The 16,222-nt window shown below is 45.2% G+C and overlaps 1 protein-coding gene across 1 annotated transcript; it reads left to right on the top strand.

The window, feature by feature from the left end:
• Nucleotides 1-10,353: 10,353 nt before the first annotated feature.
• On the top strand, nucleotides 10,354-15,343 carry NRIP2 (nuclear receptor interacting protein 2). Its single transcript, XM_040436264.1, has 6 exons — nucleotides 10,354-11,117; nucleotides 12,207-12,446; nucleotides 13,983-14,065; nucleotides 14,557-14,645; nucleotides 14,911-14,963; nucleotides 15,047-15,343. The coding sequence occupies exons 1-6, from the start codon at nucleotides 10,917-10,919 to the stop codon at nucleotides 15,173-15,175; spliced, it is 795 nt and encodes a 264-aa protein (XP_040292198.1). The 5' UTR covers nucleotides 10,354-10,916; the 3' UTR covers nucleotides 15,176-15,343.
• The last annotated feature ends 879 nt before the right edge of the window (nucleotides 15,344-16,222 follow it).

Genomic DNA, 16,222 nt, shown 5'->3' on the forward strand with positions numbered 1-16,222 from the left:
ATATCGCAGGAAGGGGCGGATCTGCAGACACCATCTGTTTGGAATCACACCATGACATGAAGATTCTCATGATCCTGGAGTAGGCCTTCTTCGTAGACTCTGCTCTGGAACGCGACAAAGTTCTCAGGACCGACTCGGAAAGCCCTTCTATGTTGGGAAGGGACTGATCAACCTCCAGGCTGTCAGGTTGAACCTGTGCAGATCTGGGCAGAGGTGAGTGTCCCACGACACCAGGGTCTGCTCCGGGGGGAGTCTCCAGTATTGTCCCCGACTCATCTGAATGAGCTGGGTAAACCAGGATCTCCTGGGCCAGAACGGTATGATGGCTATTACCGAGGCCTGATCCTGACGGATTTTCGTCAATACCCTCGGTATCATGGAAAACGGAGGGAAGATGTAAGCCAGCCTGAACCTCCACGGTATCGACAGAGCATCTATCGCCAGGGGGTTGTCTTCCCTGTACAGGGAACAGAACCTCAGCACCTTGGCGTTGAACCTGGTCGCCATTAGATCCACCTCTGGCATACCCCATCTGTGAACTAACTGCCTGAAGATCTCCGGATGCAGAGACCACTCCATGGTCGGTAATCCTCGACTTAAGAAGTCCGCTATCATATTGAGGGAGCCTCGAATATGAGTGGCAGATAGATGGGAAAGGTTCGTCTCTGCCCACCGAAGAATTACCCCGATCTCTGACAGAAGGGGCAATAATCTTGTGCCTCCCTGCTTGTTTATATAGAGAACCGCAGTCATATTGTCTGACTGGACTTTCACTGCTTTGCCCCGGATCTGAGGGGCGAAGTGAAGGAGGGCTAGCCGGATAGCTCGCATCTCACGAAGATTGGAAGAGAGACGCCGCTCCAGAGGAGACCAAGATCCCTGTACTGGGGATCCGTCCAGGTGAGCGCCCCAGCCTACAAGGGACGCGTCTGTAGTCAATATGAGCCAAGCTGGTTGGGTCATAGACTTCCCTGCTGGTAGCTGAAACCACCATCTGAGGGAATTCCAGGTTTGACCGGACAGGGAGCATAGGGAATCTAGCCCCGCAGGGCTGCCGTTCCATAAGTGTAAGACCTCTGACTGAAGAGGACGGAGGTGCCATAGCGCCCAAGGGACTGCGTCCGCAGCCGCTGACATGAGCCGCAGCATCTTCATGAGAGTCCGGAAGGAGACGCGACGAGGGACATAAAGGACCCTTGCCAGGTCCTGAATCCGCGCTCTCCTTTCTAAAGTCAACCGGAGGGACATCTCCACAGAGTCGACCACGAATCCTAAATAATGAGATCTACCCGGTAACCGGCAGAAATTATATCCTGAACCCAGGGGTCTGCAATCTGCTGGGCCCAAAAGTTTTTGAAGTGGGAGAGACGGCCCCCCACGGGAATCTGGGGGAGGGGTACGGGAAAGTCTAGAGGAGATACTGCAGGGGCAGCAGGGCTTATCCAAGAGCCTCGGGGAGGCCCATAGTCAGGAGGGTTTCGCCTCCTTGGTGGGTTTGCGGGGACGTCTCGAGAATCTATGAGACGGCCCCCCCAATCTCTGCGCCTAGCCTGCTGCCCTGAACGGCCTCCGCCTTTTTTATCCTGTCTGGGGCGTCCCCGAAAGGGCTGCTGGGGGAGACTCTTCCCTTTCTTGTCGGAGAGTCCCTCCATGATCTTGTCCAATTCGGACCCGAACAGCCTATCCGGCTCGAAGGGGAGCCCACATAGATTAAATTTGGACGCGTTGTCCGCGATCCACGGCTTCAGCCATAGTGGTCTGCAGGCAGCTGAAATTAGAGCCATTGTTTTGGCGGCCAGTTTCAATTGCATCTGGGTGGAATCACAAGAAATCCATAGCCAGATTGACTGACTTAAAAGCTGTCAAGGTGTCGTCTCTGGAAACGCTCTGGTCCACGTCTGTCTGGATCTGATTGAGTTTGGAGCGTAGGAAGGAGGCTACTTCAGTGGCCGCAATGGATGTCGATGCGGAGGCAGCAGCCGCCGCGTAACCCCTTCTAAGGGTGCACTCTGCCCTCCGGTCTAGAGGGTCCTGCAGACTAGACCCATCGTCTGCAGGGACCAGAGTGCGCCTGGACAACTTGGCTATTGCCATGTCCACCTTGGGAACGGAACACCACGATTCCACCAAGGTTTTAGCCATTGGGTACATCAGCTTGAACTTCCTGGTGAGGACTGGACCTTTTTCAGGCTTTCTCCACTCTGTACGCATCACAGAGAGAAGGGTCTCATCCGCTCTAAAGACACGCTGTGTCCGTCCGGCGGGATCGGAGGACTCCCCCATGTCAACATCCTGGTCCCCCGACCTGATGGACTTCAACAACTTCTGTGTTTTCTCTGGAGGAAAAAAACAAGAAGTTAGTTCTTCTTCCTCAGAAGAAGACCCCACCGAACAGGGGGTGGGCCTCTCGACTGGTGCCGCCACTTCCATGGGGGTCTGGGAGGATCCGGGTAGCCTCTCATTAAGAAGGCGCACAACTCCCTTTATGGAATCATCCACGTAGGTTTTTGTCCACTGGAACATCTCCTGCATCGTGGGTTCCGTGGATGCCTGTGTGCGACAACCTTCACACCTTGAGTAAGGGCAGTTGTCGTCCAAGGGTGTGTTACAATTGTAACAGGCCAAGTGCTTTCTTTTGGCCCCGGACTTCCGCTGTTGATCAGAATCCCTAGGGGAAGCCATCACTGTAACAGAAAAAAGAGACAGGTCATAACACCTACAAACACCAGGAGAGGTGAAAGAGAGACCATATGAAAGGTAGTAGGGAGGAATCAAGCAACTATAGACCAGTGAGTCTGACATCAATAGTAGGCAAATTAATGGAAACCCTATTAAAGGATAGGATTGTGGAACATCTAAAATCCCATGGATTGCAAGATGAAAAACAACATGGGTTTACTTCAGGGAGATCATGTCAAACAAATCTTATAGATTTTTTTGACTGGGTGACTAAAATAATAGACGGTGGAGGTGCAGTAGACATCGCATATCTAGATTTTAGTAAGGCTTTTGACACTGTCCCACATAGAAGACTTATCAATAAACTGCAGTCATTGAGCATGGACTCCCATATTGTTGAGTGGATTAGGCAGTGGCTGAGTGACAGACAGCAGAGGGTTGTAGTCAATGGAGAACATTCAAAACAAGGTCATGTTACCAGTGGGGTTCCACAGGGATCTGTACTGGGACCAATTTTGTTTAATATCTTCATAAGTGATATTGCAAAAGGCCTCGATGGTAAGGTTTGTCTTTTTGCTGATGACACAAAGATATGTAACAGGGTTGATGTTCCTGGAGGGAAACGGCAAATGGAAAAGGATTTAGGAAAACTAGAAGAATGGTCAGAACTCTGGCAACTGAAATTTAATGTGGATAAGTGCAAGATAATGCACCTGGCGCGTAAAAACCCAAGGGCAGAATATAGAATATTTGACACAGTCCTGACACAGTATCTGAGGAAAGGGATTTAGGAGTAATTATTTCAGAAGACTTAAAGGTGGGAAGACAATGTAATAGAGCAGCACGAAATGCCAGCAGAATGCTAGGATGTATAGGGAGAGGTATAAGCAGTAGAAAGAGTGAAGTGCTTATGCCGCTGTACAGAACACTGGTGAGACCTCACTTGGAGTATTGTGCGCAGTACTGGAGGCCATATCTCCAGAAGGATATAGATACTCTAGAGAGAGTTCAGAGAAGAGCTCCTAAACTAGTACATGGATTGCAGGATAAAACTTACCAGGAAAGGTTAAAGGACCTTAACATGTATAGCTTGGAAGAAAGAAGAGACAGAGGGGATATGATAGAAACTTTTAAATACATAAAGGGAATGAACTCGGTAAAGGAGGAGAGCATATTTAAAAGAAGAAAAACTACCACAAGAGGACACAGTTTTAAATTAGAGGGGCAAAGGTTTAAAAGTAATATAAGGAAGTATTACTTTACTGAGAGAGTAGTGGATGCATGGAATAGCCTTCCTGCAGAAGTGGTAGCTGCAAATACAGTGAAGGGGTTTAAGCATGCATGGGATAGGCATAAGGCTATCCTTCATATAAGATAGGGCCAGGGACTATTCATAGGATTCAGATATATTGGGCAGACTAGATGGGTCAAATGGTTCTTATCTGCCGACACATTCTATGTTTCTATGTTTCTATATGGGCGCCCACCAGCACTTGAAGCAAATAGAGCTGGAAGAAAATACCCAAGCAAAGCAATATATCCAATATATCCAAGCACAGGGAACTCTGGAGCTAGCTTGTGAAAGCGATGCAACCAGAGACTGAATGACCGGCTCTGGGCGTTTAAAAAGGGGAAGCCCCGCCCCCCAGGGCGGACCTCTCCTTGAACAAAGCCCAGAGATGTAATGGAGCCTTATTCTAGGCTCAGATTTAAATCTATATGTCCCCCTAACTACCCTGACATTCAAGATGTCACAGGAGGAAAAAACAACCGAGCGGTGAGAAGCAAAACCCCACCGCTTCAGAGATATGAAAAAACCGGAAGTGACGTTGCGCACCTGCGTGTCACTTCCGGAAGATGGCGGCGCCCACGGCGCCGCACGAATGCGGCGAGAAAGAAAACGGGGCACCGCTAGGTCGCCGAAAACCAGGCGGAAAAAGAGGGGAGGGATGAAACCCCCCCCCCCCCGGTACCCTGTTTAAAATATAGCCGCACTTAAGCCTAAAATAAAGGCAAAAAGAGGGGTGATTTCTTTAGATAAAAACAAGAGCCCCCTCAGCACTCTTCAGCTCCCTGAAAGGGGAGCGACACGCCAGTCCACCTGTCCAAAGGACAGAAAAAAACACGGTGGGCTGGGGGGGCGATCTCCTCCCTTTCAGGGAGCTGAAGATCGTTTATTGGTTCTTGGGCTCATTAAAAATTCCGCTGGTCCTACCAGTCCACAGGGGCAGTTAACCCCATCTGTGCTGCTGGTAGGACGTAAGGGAAATCCCACTTATTAAACCTGACAGGGCACACCTGTGAAGTGAAAACCATTTCAGGGGACTACCTCTTGAAGCTCATCAAGAGACTGCCAAGAGTGTGCAAAGCAGTAATCAAACCAAAAGGTGGCTACTTTGAAGAACCTAGAATATTACATATTTTCAGTTGTTTCACACTTGTTTGTTATGTATATAATTCCACGTGTGTTAATTCATAGTTTTGATGCCTTCATAGTCATGAAAATAAAGAAAACTCTTTGAATAAGAAGGTGTGTCCAAACTTTTGGTCTGTAGTGTAGGTACCAGTACCATATCTAAGATAACACGGAAACACAGGTACCGCATAATTTTATAACACATGTAGTACCCGCCGGCTATTCCCTCAGCCATACTAAAAATAAGGTCTCTGGACTAATCCTGGGGCCAGCAACAAAGAGGTAACAGCATGCAATTGAGATAATGATAAAATATACCGACCACAGTGGGGTACATTTTACACCCAATGCTTCTTCTAGGGGTTGACCCAGAAGAAGCTTTGGATGATTAATGTCGGGGTGTCTGGGTACCATATGTCCTATAATATTATTGTGTCACCGTCCTTCTTATATACTGTTTTATGTGTATTTTATCTATTTATCTAATAAAGTTATGATTTTAGGGAGCCCATGGAGCGTCAGAACCAAGAGTACTACTACTCCCATACAGCCACACACTATGGCACACGGCAAGCTTAGATTCAGCGGCTCTTCAGACTGTATCGCACTCGATCAGCTTTGAAAAATGACTTAGCAAACAATATCACACACATGAGACTTAAATACACAGCTCAGCAGACAGTATCACACACATGAGACTTAAATACACAGCTCAGCAGACAGTATCACACATGGTAGGCTTAGATACACAGCTCAGCAGACAGTATCACACCTGATAAGCTTAGATACAGCAGCTCAGCAGACAGTATCACACCTGATAAGCTTAGATACAGCAGCTCAGCAGACAGTATCACACCTGATAAGCTTAGATACACAGCTCAGCAGACAGTATCACACCTGATAAGCTTAGATACACAGCTCAGCAGACAGTATCACACCTGATAAGCTTAGATACACAGCTCAGCAGACAGTATCACACACAGTATAGCTCGGTAGATTATATTAAAATGAGGTGTGTGCACAAATATGTGACGAGTCAGGGGGGGTTAATAATTTATGTGGAGCTGCCAGCCGAGTCTTTCAGTAGAATATAATAATATTTCACATCTTTTTGGCCATTTGGGAAATTATTAAAATGCAGAAATATTCCCAGGATGCACATGTCCCTGAGTCATCTCCATTTGTTAAGTCATTATCTTGTGTTTATTGAGTTATCATTCTCGTGATTACTTGCGGATGCCATTATCATCCAGCTTCCGCTAGTCTTGAAATAACACAACATTGTCACCCCACATTCACATGTCCTTCAGGATCTATGGAAAGCTGAGTGACAGCCACTGTAGGCTCTCTAATGGCTGCTATTAGTGGTTGGCACCCAGATTCTGCCAGCTATTCATTACGCCCCTCACGTAATGTGGATGTTGCTCCAACCTCCGGGGGTCACAGCTCTGTTTTTCTGATACAGAGCTCCAAACTCCCCATTTCATGTAACCATAGAGTTAAAGGGGTTTTAGGGTAAGTCCTCAATTTCGAATTCCCTGGGGGCCTGACTGCAGGCACCCCCCACTGATCAGCTGTTTGAACAGGTCGTGGTGCTGTGACCTCTTCCTAGGCCAATGACATCATGTTCATTGGTCACATGGCATATTTGTAGCTGAGTCCCATTCAAGTGAAGGGTTCAGGGCTGCAATTCCAAGCGCAGCCACTATACAACGTATGGCGCTTTGCTTGGTATGCTAGCTGGACGTTTCAGCATTAACCAGAGCTCCAAGGTCTCTTCAAACTGATAATCAGAGAAGGTGCTGGGAGTTAGACCCCATCTATCAGATATTGAGGATAGGCCATCAATATTGAACTCCTGGAAAACCCCTTTAAAAGGTATACCCAGGATAGGAAGTAAGCATCTGATCAGTAGGGTCCTACTGCTACCCCACAATCCATGAGAATAGCCATCTGTATGGCACTAGTAGAGGTAGTCACCTCTATTCATTTCCGTCAGTCCCCCAGAGAATGAATAGAGTGGCAGTGCACATGCTTGACCGCCCGTTCTATTGGGGAATTTAGACCCTGTGTGCACCAGAGAAGAGTCAGGCATTGCCAGAGAAGAGTCCGGCTTGTTGATGATCTCCCACCTGCCCTATCCACCTGCCGCAGTCTTTCCAAAGAAGAAAACTGTCAATCTGGATGGTAGTTGTACCTACACAGGAGTAATATGAGGCCTCATGCACACGATCGTAGTTTCCGTCCGCATCAGATCTGCATTTATGGCGGATCAGGTGAGGACTCATGCATTTCAACGTGGCAGCAAAAGACGCGGACAGCTCACCATGTGCTGTCCACATTGGTATGTTTGTTCCGCGGCCTGTTTTGTGGACAAGAATAGGCACATATAATATATTGCGGGGCCTGCGGAAGGGGAAAATGCGAGATGCACACGGCCAGTATCAATGCTTTGCGGACAGCAAACAAAGGACACGGTCGTGTGCATGGGGACTCAGGTTTGTGAAGAGGCTACTGATTCACGGGTTCATTCACTTTAGGCCTCCTGCACACGACCGTTTTTTTTTTCGTTTACTGGCCGTTTTTTGCGGTCCGTATACGGTACTATTCATTTCAATGGTTCCGCAAAAAAACGGAATGTACTCCGTATGCATTCCGTTTCCGTATTTCCATTCCGTTGAAAGATAGAACATGTCCTATTATTGCCCGCAAATCACGTTCCGTGGCTCCATTCAAGTCAATGGAAATGCATCCGTATGTCTTCCGTATCCGTTCCGTTTTTGCGGAACCATCTATTGAAAATTTTATGCCCAGCCCAATTTTTTCTATGTAATTACTGTATATTGTATAGGCCATATGGAAAAACGGAACGGAAGCGGAAACACAGCGGAAACAAAAAACGGGCCGCAAAACACTGAAAAAGCCATACGGTCGTGTGCAGGAGGTCTTAATCACGTTTTTGTTGACTTCAGTTTCATCTTGAGCTCTGGTTCGTCTCAAAGTCACATGACCATGGACACAGCGCCAGTGAGTGGAGCGGAGACGCTGCATGTAAACAGTGGTGGGGGCAGTATATGTAGAGGCCTCCGGTATTTATTAATAGTCCCGTCTGTTTCTGTCAGACACAGAGCGTGGGAATAACCTCCTTCAAATATTTTTCTCTACCATCTAAATATTTGGAGCCTTGGCAGACAGACCGTGATTGCGCTTTAACCCCTTGTATACATTAAGAGCTAGACTGCTGTATAGCAACTGACCCCCAAATCACTACCATAACATTACATGCGTATCTGAGAAAGCTGGGGGACCGCCAATATAGATGCCACTACAACAGCCCCAGGGTTTGTCACCCAACTTCTCTAAAGGCCTGAACTGCGATAAAAGAACATTGTAATTTAGTTTTAGAACTAAGAAATGGCAGCATAGGGAACTTGACAGAAGAGGGTTACTAATGGCTGTATGTTTTAAAGTGGAAATCCCTTTTATGCAATTTTTTTGCTTTTTTTTTGCAGAGCAATTGTCCTTCAAGCGATTTAATAGTGTCACATATGCTCTACATTCAAAAAGCTATTTCCTTTTGTGCAATTCTCAATCCATTTGTGTAACTGGCTCCCCTGTGGAATTCCCCTTGAAGCAATGTACCTTAAATGTATGCAAATTGAATTTGCCCTTTTTCGTATTATTCACTTACACCGCAGCATAAAAAGTAACTGACCTTTAAGCAATTTGCCATTTATTTATGCAAAGTATTTCCACCGTGCACGTGTCTTTCAAGCGATTGTCTACTTACTATATTATTCACGTATCCTGTAGGTTTAAAAGCAATTTCTATTAATGCAATTCTCTCCTCATTTATGCAAAGACACCTCCAAGTGGAATCTCGTTTAAGTGATTGGTCAATTATTGATGCAAAGGAGCTCAAAGAAGGGATTTTCTATCAATTTAGTTCTAAGATTTTTTTTTTTAAATTATTAATGTATGCTGTTTCACAAAATGTAACTAACCTGTATGCAATTACCACCTCTTAAAGCGATAAATCTGCCAAGCAGAATTCTCTTTTACATAATTTCCGTGAATTTATGTAATGTAGCTTTCTGATACATTATAACTGATGACCTATTCTCAGAATAGATCATCAGTATCTGATCGGTGGGGATCCCGGGTGTCGGATTAGTTGTTCGCGAAGGCTGCGGCGCTCGTAGTAGTGCCGCTGCCCTCTCACAGCTTCTCCTAGGCAAGTGACACGTTGATCACATAGCCTAGGAGCAGTCCAGCCTTATAGAAGTAAACAGGGCTGATCGCAGTACCAAGCACAGCCACTATACAATGTACGGCGCTGTGCTTGGTAAGCTGCGAGAAGGCCACACCTCCCTTCTCAAACAGCTGATCGGGGGTGGGGGGTTCGTGTGTCAGACCCCCACCGATCAGATACTGATGACCTATCCTGAAAAATCCTGGAAAACCCTTTTAAAGGAACAGCAATTTTCATATTATTCCTATATGCTACAGGCACATATAATAATTCATTTTAAACACAAAGGGGGTAATTTATCAAACTGGTGTAAAGTAGAACTGGCTTAGTTATCCATAGCAACCAATCAGATCCCACCTTTCATTTTGGACACCTCCTTTGGAAAATGAAAGGGGTGCTATGGGAAACTAAGCCAGTTCTACTTTACACCAGTTTGATAAATGACCCCCTTTGTGTTTAAAATGAGTTGTTCCCTTGTGGAATTCCGCTTTAAGGAATTTACTATTCATCAATGCAGAGTAGTCCAATTGTGGAATTTTCTTTTAAGCAATTGTCTGATTGTCACATTATTCACGTACTCTGTAGGTTACAAAATTAATTTATCTTTATGTCATTTTCTATCATGTATGCAGAAGCCGCCAAGTGGAATTCCCCCTTAAGCAACGTACCATGCCATTTATACAACATAGAACCAAAGTGGAATTGCTCATTAAACATTCTTCTGCGTCACCCGTTATTCACTTATGGTGTAGCATAAAAAGGAATTCATGTTAACCAATTTGTTATTTGCTTATGCAAACTCACCCCAAAGTGGAATCCCCCTTTAAGTAAGGGTCCTTATACTAGGGCGCCATTGATATAGCAAGTCAGTTATTGCGAGATGTTTGTACGAACGATCATTTGTCCCTCCCCCCCATAGCGTTAACATTATAGTCGTCCGGGTTACACATCCTGTCTACACTATTACACAAACATCGTAAATCGACACCCCGTGTATAAGGCTCTGATCTTACTATTATTCATAAATTCAGAATAAATTGTCCATTTTTTTGTGACATTCATTCCATTTATACACTTCGCAATAAGAAAAAAAAGCACCTAAATTGAATTCCCCTTTAAGCCATTTGACATTTGTTTTATACAAAGTAGCTCCTATGTAGAGCACCACTTTATCGCATTGGCGCTGCAGGATTTTGCTCGCTCTGGATACACCTATCATCCTGCTGCTCCTCTGCCAGGTTCAGACGTGATGCTATTATAGGAGAAGCTCAGGCTGATACAGGGACCAGGCAGAGGGTGATAGGGTAAAAAAGAGGAGGAGAGGGGAGGGGGTGCAGAGCAGGGAACCTCTGCAGAGTGGGAGGAGGGTGCTCCTCGAGGAATCCCCAGAATACCAGAAAGGGAGAGACAGATCATTACATTGAGGAGGAAGGGGGAAGGAACAAAGGCAGTAAGACAAGAGACTGTGACAGGGAGCGTGACAACCACAGGAAGATATCAGGCAAGCAAGTCACTTGCACATTAAGTTGTAGGAGGGTGCTGTCTGCTCCTCGATTCCGCTCTTGCACCATGAGCTTCCAGAGGCCACCCTTGGCTCTTGGGGAAGATGCCAGCATAAGAGGTTCCCCAAGAAAAGAGCAAGGCTTCCGGGGTTCTGCCATCCTGCACCAGCAAAGACGTCTCAAACAAGCCACCCAGTTTGTGCACAAGGATTCTGCAGATCTGTTGCCTCTGGACCAACTGCGGAGACTTGGCACCTCCAAGGACCTGGTAAGCAGAGAGTTGGCTGAGAGGGATGCGAGGAGATCTGTGCGGGACAAATACGCCGCAATGAGCAGGGGAGGCTGAGGGGGTAACACTGCGGATTCTGATATTTAGAGGGAAGAGCAGTTGTGCATGGAAATCATAAATATTCAGCAAGGATTGGTGACGGATCAGTGGGGAGGGGTTAACAGTGCAGCAATATGGTGGTGGATCAGTGGTAATGGGACATTGATGGATTATAAACTAGAGAAGGATCAGTGGTAAACATTGCAGTAGCAATCCCTGATGAGGGATCAGTGGTGAAGGGTTGCAGAATGCTTTCCATCAGGCACCCTCAAACTGCGGCCCTCCAGCTGTTGCAAAACTACAACTCCCAGCATGCCCGAACAGCCTACAGGTATCAGCCTACAGCAGGGCATTGTGGGAGTTGTAGTTTTACAACAGCCGGAGGGCTGCAGTTTGAGGATGCCTGCTTTACATATTAGTATTAACATTTGGATCAGTGATTACGGGCCACAGTATATGATAGAAGAAAAGGATCAGTAGGTAAATGTTTGTAACACACCTCGGGTGAATGTGTGGTTATGTGGCACGGTAAAGGCTAAATGTAAAATATCAAGAGCTGGAACAGTGGTAAAGGGGCTATAGTTTAATTACACACTGATAAAGCAGTGACCCGTAGCTGGAGTGAGAAGGTTGTTACTCCTTTATAGTTGGTGGGATATGGGGACAGATCAGCATCAATAGGCGAATCAGTGGTTTTACAGATTAAGCATATATGTGCCGTGTTAAAAGACCTCAGCAGTGGCTTGAGGGGATGGAAAGAAGGTGTTGTAAAGTGGGTACAGATATAGTGGTATAAGAAGATGGATAAGTGGTTACCAAATACATACAGGAATCGACTATAGTGAGTAAGATCATAAGACTTTTAAGTGCCTGTTAAGGAAGAGCTAGCTCTACGTTTCTGTTGGAAGGAATCAATGCTAAGGAGTGAATGCATCCAGATGTGGATCAGTGGGTAAAAGTAACTGCTGAGAACCGGCTCATGTAGCATTCACACCGTTTTCCTACTAGTAAGGTTTGTGTTGTGTTCAGCAACCTCACAGTGTGATCCAGAGGCGTCTCATGGGAGGTAGCCCAGTTAAGGAAACCCGCGGATTAGCTCAGGTCCCCAACCTGTGTGGTCAAGAGGCCCAATCACCTAAGGTGGAGACAGGACCATCCTTGCAGGATGAAGATCAAAGTCTTGTGCCAAATCAGCTTCTGCCTACCAAAAAACCTGAGGAGAGGACAGTGGACGGCTGGAGAGGACATGCCCTGCTTTTCCCCTGTAAGGTGAGGTACATAACTACTATCATAGAAGCGCCATTGTGTCATTAAACCTCTTCCTAACATGACATTTCACAACAGGCTGTAAAGTGTGACACTTTGTTTTAAAGTTTTATCTGTCATCTAGTGGCCAGTATGATAACTGCAACATTTCACAATTAATTATATAGCGTTATTGCACAATTAGGGACAAGGATATTTGAAAACCTTGGACCAAACTTGGTTCGAGAAGATTATATCCTCTAATTCACCACATAAGAGATTAATCTCATTGCTCTACCTAGCACTGAACATACCAGGACCCAATGATCGCCCACAGTTTTTGAAAACATGGGAGATTGAGTTGAACAGAACCTTCTCCGAGACAGACATCCTCCGGCTCTATGCGCACTCACATGGCTTCTCCAGGTGCGTCAAGGTGCAAGAGCACTCCTTTAAGGTACTAACCCAGTGGTATATGACGCCCAAACAGATGTTCTCAAGAGGGCTGTGTCCTACTGATCGGTGTTGGAGGTGCAACTCAGAGGACGGTAATCTCTCACACATTCTATGGCATTGTTCTGGGATAAGGCCATTTTGGGACGGTATCTCTAATGCACTGAAATCTATTTTTCACACTGACATAACACTAACGCCTGATTTGGTCCTTTTGTGGCTGCCTACAAAGGAGCTTTCCCCTTCTAGAGGCTGCCTTGCCACTCAGCTAATTCAAGCAGCAAGGCTGCTAATCCCTCAGAGATGGCTCAGTACTGAACCCCCTACCATTTATCATTGGATACATAAGGTAGACCACATTCAACGCTTAGAAGAATTAGCCAGCTGGGAGTCCAGAACCCATGAGAAACATGTTAAGATGTGGAGTCCATGGTTGCAATTTAGGGCGTCAACACTATTAACAGCTCAATAAAGGTCTATTGACCCGGTCATAGCTTATGGTAATACACACCTGACTAAATACCACAAAATGTCTTATTTTCATGCAATAACTAGAGATTTATTGTTTATTATTGTTTATTTATGTTCATGAGGCCGGCTGCCTCAACAATCCTAGAGGTCCTTGTAGACCCTATACACGTAGTACTTGCACTTTATAAGATTTTAGCCCATGTGAAAGTATCACAACAAGGCAAAATGTGTACTACCTGGCTACCTGATAAGTGCCTTAACTACTCTCTATATATGTTTGACAGGGGATTCCACGGTATGACCACATTTGTATTCCAGGTCTAAAAATGAGGATGTGCCTATCCTCGGCTGTGTTGTTATACGATGTTTACCCTTATGCCTATGTGTATGGAATGTCAACTTTGTATCTTTGATCTTGACCTTGTTCAATAAAAAGATAATTGACAAGGATATTTGAAAACCTGATGAATGCAGTTGTCACTTCCATCCTATAGATGGCGCTATTCATTTTTATCTCAGTATAAAGCTCTGCAGAGATACAGTACCAGTTTGGCTCAGGAATTATTAAAACTTAAAAAATGTTTCTTACCTATTGCCTGGACATAATTCACTTCACTATGTGCTGCTGGATTTTAGGTTGGTACCATGGAAATTTGTGCCAAGTTGTCCACTGAACGACAAGAAAACATCATGTCTAAAGCCTGCTTGAAAAGACTGGGGTAAGAGTGAATATACAGAAATTGGCATTAGATTGAAAAAGAGCATATTTATATACAGCAGTATGATTCTGCCAAATACAATCCGAGACAGAAAGGAAGTGCTCCACCTGCTGGCCATAAATGAGAATACACTCTTAACGTCACCTCATCTGTATCCTCCTCTGCATGTACAATTTAGTTTCTGTTGTAGTTCCCAAGTCACAGTTGGGGCTCTTAATGAGTTTTAGGAATGTGGGGGAAGGGGGGTGTAGGTTCAGACTTATAATCCTCTCCGAAGTTATCATGTAGTTATTATCTCACTTCCTTCTGGGATTCGCGTCCCCACCTATCCCTTGGTTGAACCTGATGGACTTATGTCTTTTTTCAACTGTATTAACTATGTAACATGTCAAGAGATAAAGGTGGATATCCCCATTTAAAATCCTATGCTTGAAGATGCTTTCAAGATTCCGTATATAGAATTCAATGTTTTACTGTATATATCAATCCAGGTTACAGACCACAAATGGTCCTCAGGAGAAGATTATAGTGGACATTGAACTTGGCGGAGTGGTGCTGACCAGCAAAGCCGTGATTGTAGGTAAGAGCCAAAAATCCAGTAGAAGGTTTATATGACATTAGTGGGCAGGATGTAGATATTGATGTGAATGGTGACTTGGATCCACACGTAGTCCGCATAATAATTACTACGTCTGACAGAAGGGGACATGTTGTCATCAGAATCTCTCAGTAGGACAGACTCAGGCTTTGGGCCTGAAACTTCAAATCTCAGTTTAGAAGGTAACCTTGAGACTAAAGAAGACATTATATAATAGTAAATATTATTATAACTTTTATGCCTCCAGATGACGACACCATTGAGTTCTGTATGGGATTGGAGACACTGATATCATTCAAGGTATGCTCATGGTGTGTTATTTGTCATGGGTACCTATAAGGGGTGACACGGATGCAGATTATGACCTAAATTTACCCCTTCAGACCTGCATTGACCTGGAGCATGGTGTCCTAAAGACCCCAACCCAAGAGATACCGTTCATGAACGCCTCAGCTGAGAGAGCCACAACAGAGAAGATGACTGAAACCATAAGCAACAGTAGTGGGCAGTAGATAGCCATCTCCTGGTCAAATGGAAGTACAGCTACAAGTTAAAGCAGAACTACTCTTATCCTCACCTTGGAGAGAAGTGAAGAGAGGAACAGTGGGGCATAAATGAGGCTTTCCCGTGATCTGCCCATTCTTTCTGTTGTGTGAAATACAGAGGCTAGGACCGAGCTAAGCTGTACAAGGACCACCCCGAAAACCACTTTTAACAAGCCCCGATGCTTTTTAGGGGATGGAAATCAGGACATTTGGGTGAGGGGATTTCTTTACAGTTTTGTGACGCTTGGATGTAGTCAGCAGTTTCCCATTTTAACATGTCACTGTTGTTTTAGCATCCATATTCCGGGGTACAACAACTGCCCCATTTGCTTGTTCCCAAAAACTAAGCGCACCTGCATACACACTGCCAGTAACAGATGACGGAGTCGACCACTGCGCCCTCTACTGGCCTTAAGAATAATAAAAAGCATAATGTTTTGTGTATTATGGTCACATGTTGACTTTTTATATTGGAAAGATGGGGGTAGTACTAGTGCTGGGCTTTTTTTTTGCAGATGACAAGAAAGGATGTAACAAGTTACAAGCTGAGACACGCTAAATGTTTGGGTGTCAGTGAGGATAAATGTAAAGACATCTGTAAGCACCACGTGGTAGGCTCAGCTTTAGGGCTGTTTTACATTAGCTAAGGATTGGGCCAGTTATTGGGAACAAACGCTCGTTCTTGACAACTGGCCTGTGTAAACATAACATAGTTTGTCGCGTGATCACCTCTTTCTTGTGGCATCTAAAATAGTCGTGTCTGCCGCATATCATCCTATCTAAACAGCGAGTGTGCTGCTAAAATTAGGAAACGTAAATGGGGCACAGACAATTGCTTTGCATCGGGCAGTGTGAAATTCCCTTGTTATGAGTGCCAGTCAACTTTATATAGTCATTTGGTATTCATGTTTTGCCCAGCATTGGTCGATGTAAGAGGTCCCTAAGGGTCACTGTATTGGTCTTCATAAACCAATAAGTATTGATTGGCCCGATCCCTCACCGATGTAAAGTGCC

This window comes from Bufo bufo, chromosome 1 (genome assembly GCF_905171765.1).
Source record: "Bufo bufo chromosome 1, aBufBuf1.1, whole genome shotgun sequence".
NCBI classification, from domain to species: domain Eukaryota; kingdom Metazoa; phylum Chordata; class Amphibia; order Anura; family Bufonidae; genus Bufo; species Bufo bufo.

What these genes read in the sequence shown, in the direction of transcription:
- NRIP2 (XM_040436264.1), top strand. Translation starts at nt 10,917, where the DNA reads ATGAGCTTCCAGAGGCCACCCTTGGCTCTTGGGGAAGATGCCAGCATA. An exon ending in TTGGCACCTCCAAGGACCTG is followed by an intron (nt 11,118 to 12,206) that starts GTAAGCAGAGAG and finishes TGTTGTGTTCAG; the next exon opens with CAACCTCACAGTGTGATCCA. An exon ending in CCCTGCTTTTCCCCTGTAAG is followed by an intron (nt 12,447 to 13,982) that starts GTGAGGTACATA and finishes GCTGGATTTTAG; the next exon opens with GTTGGTACCATGGAAATTTG.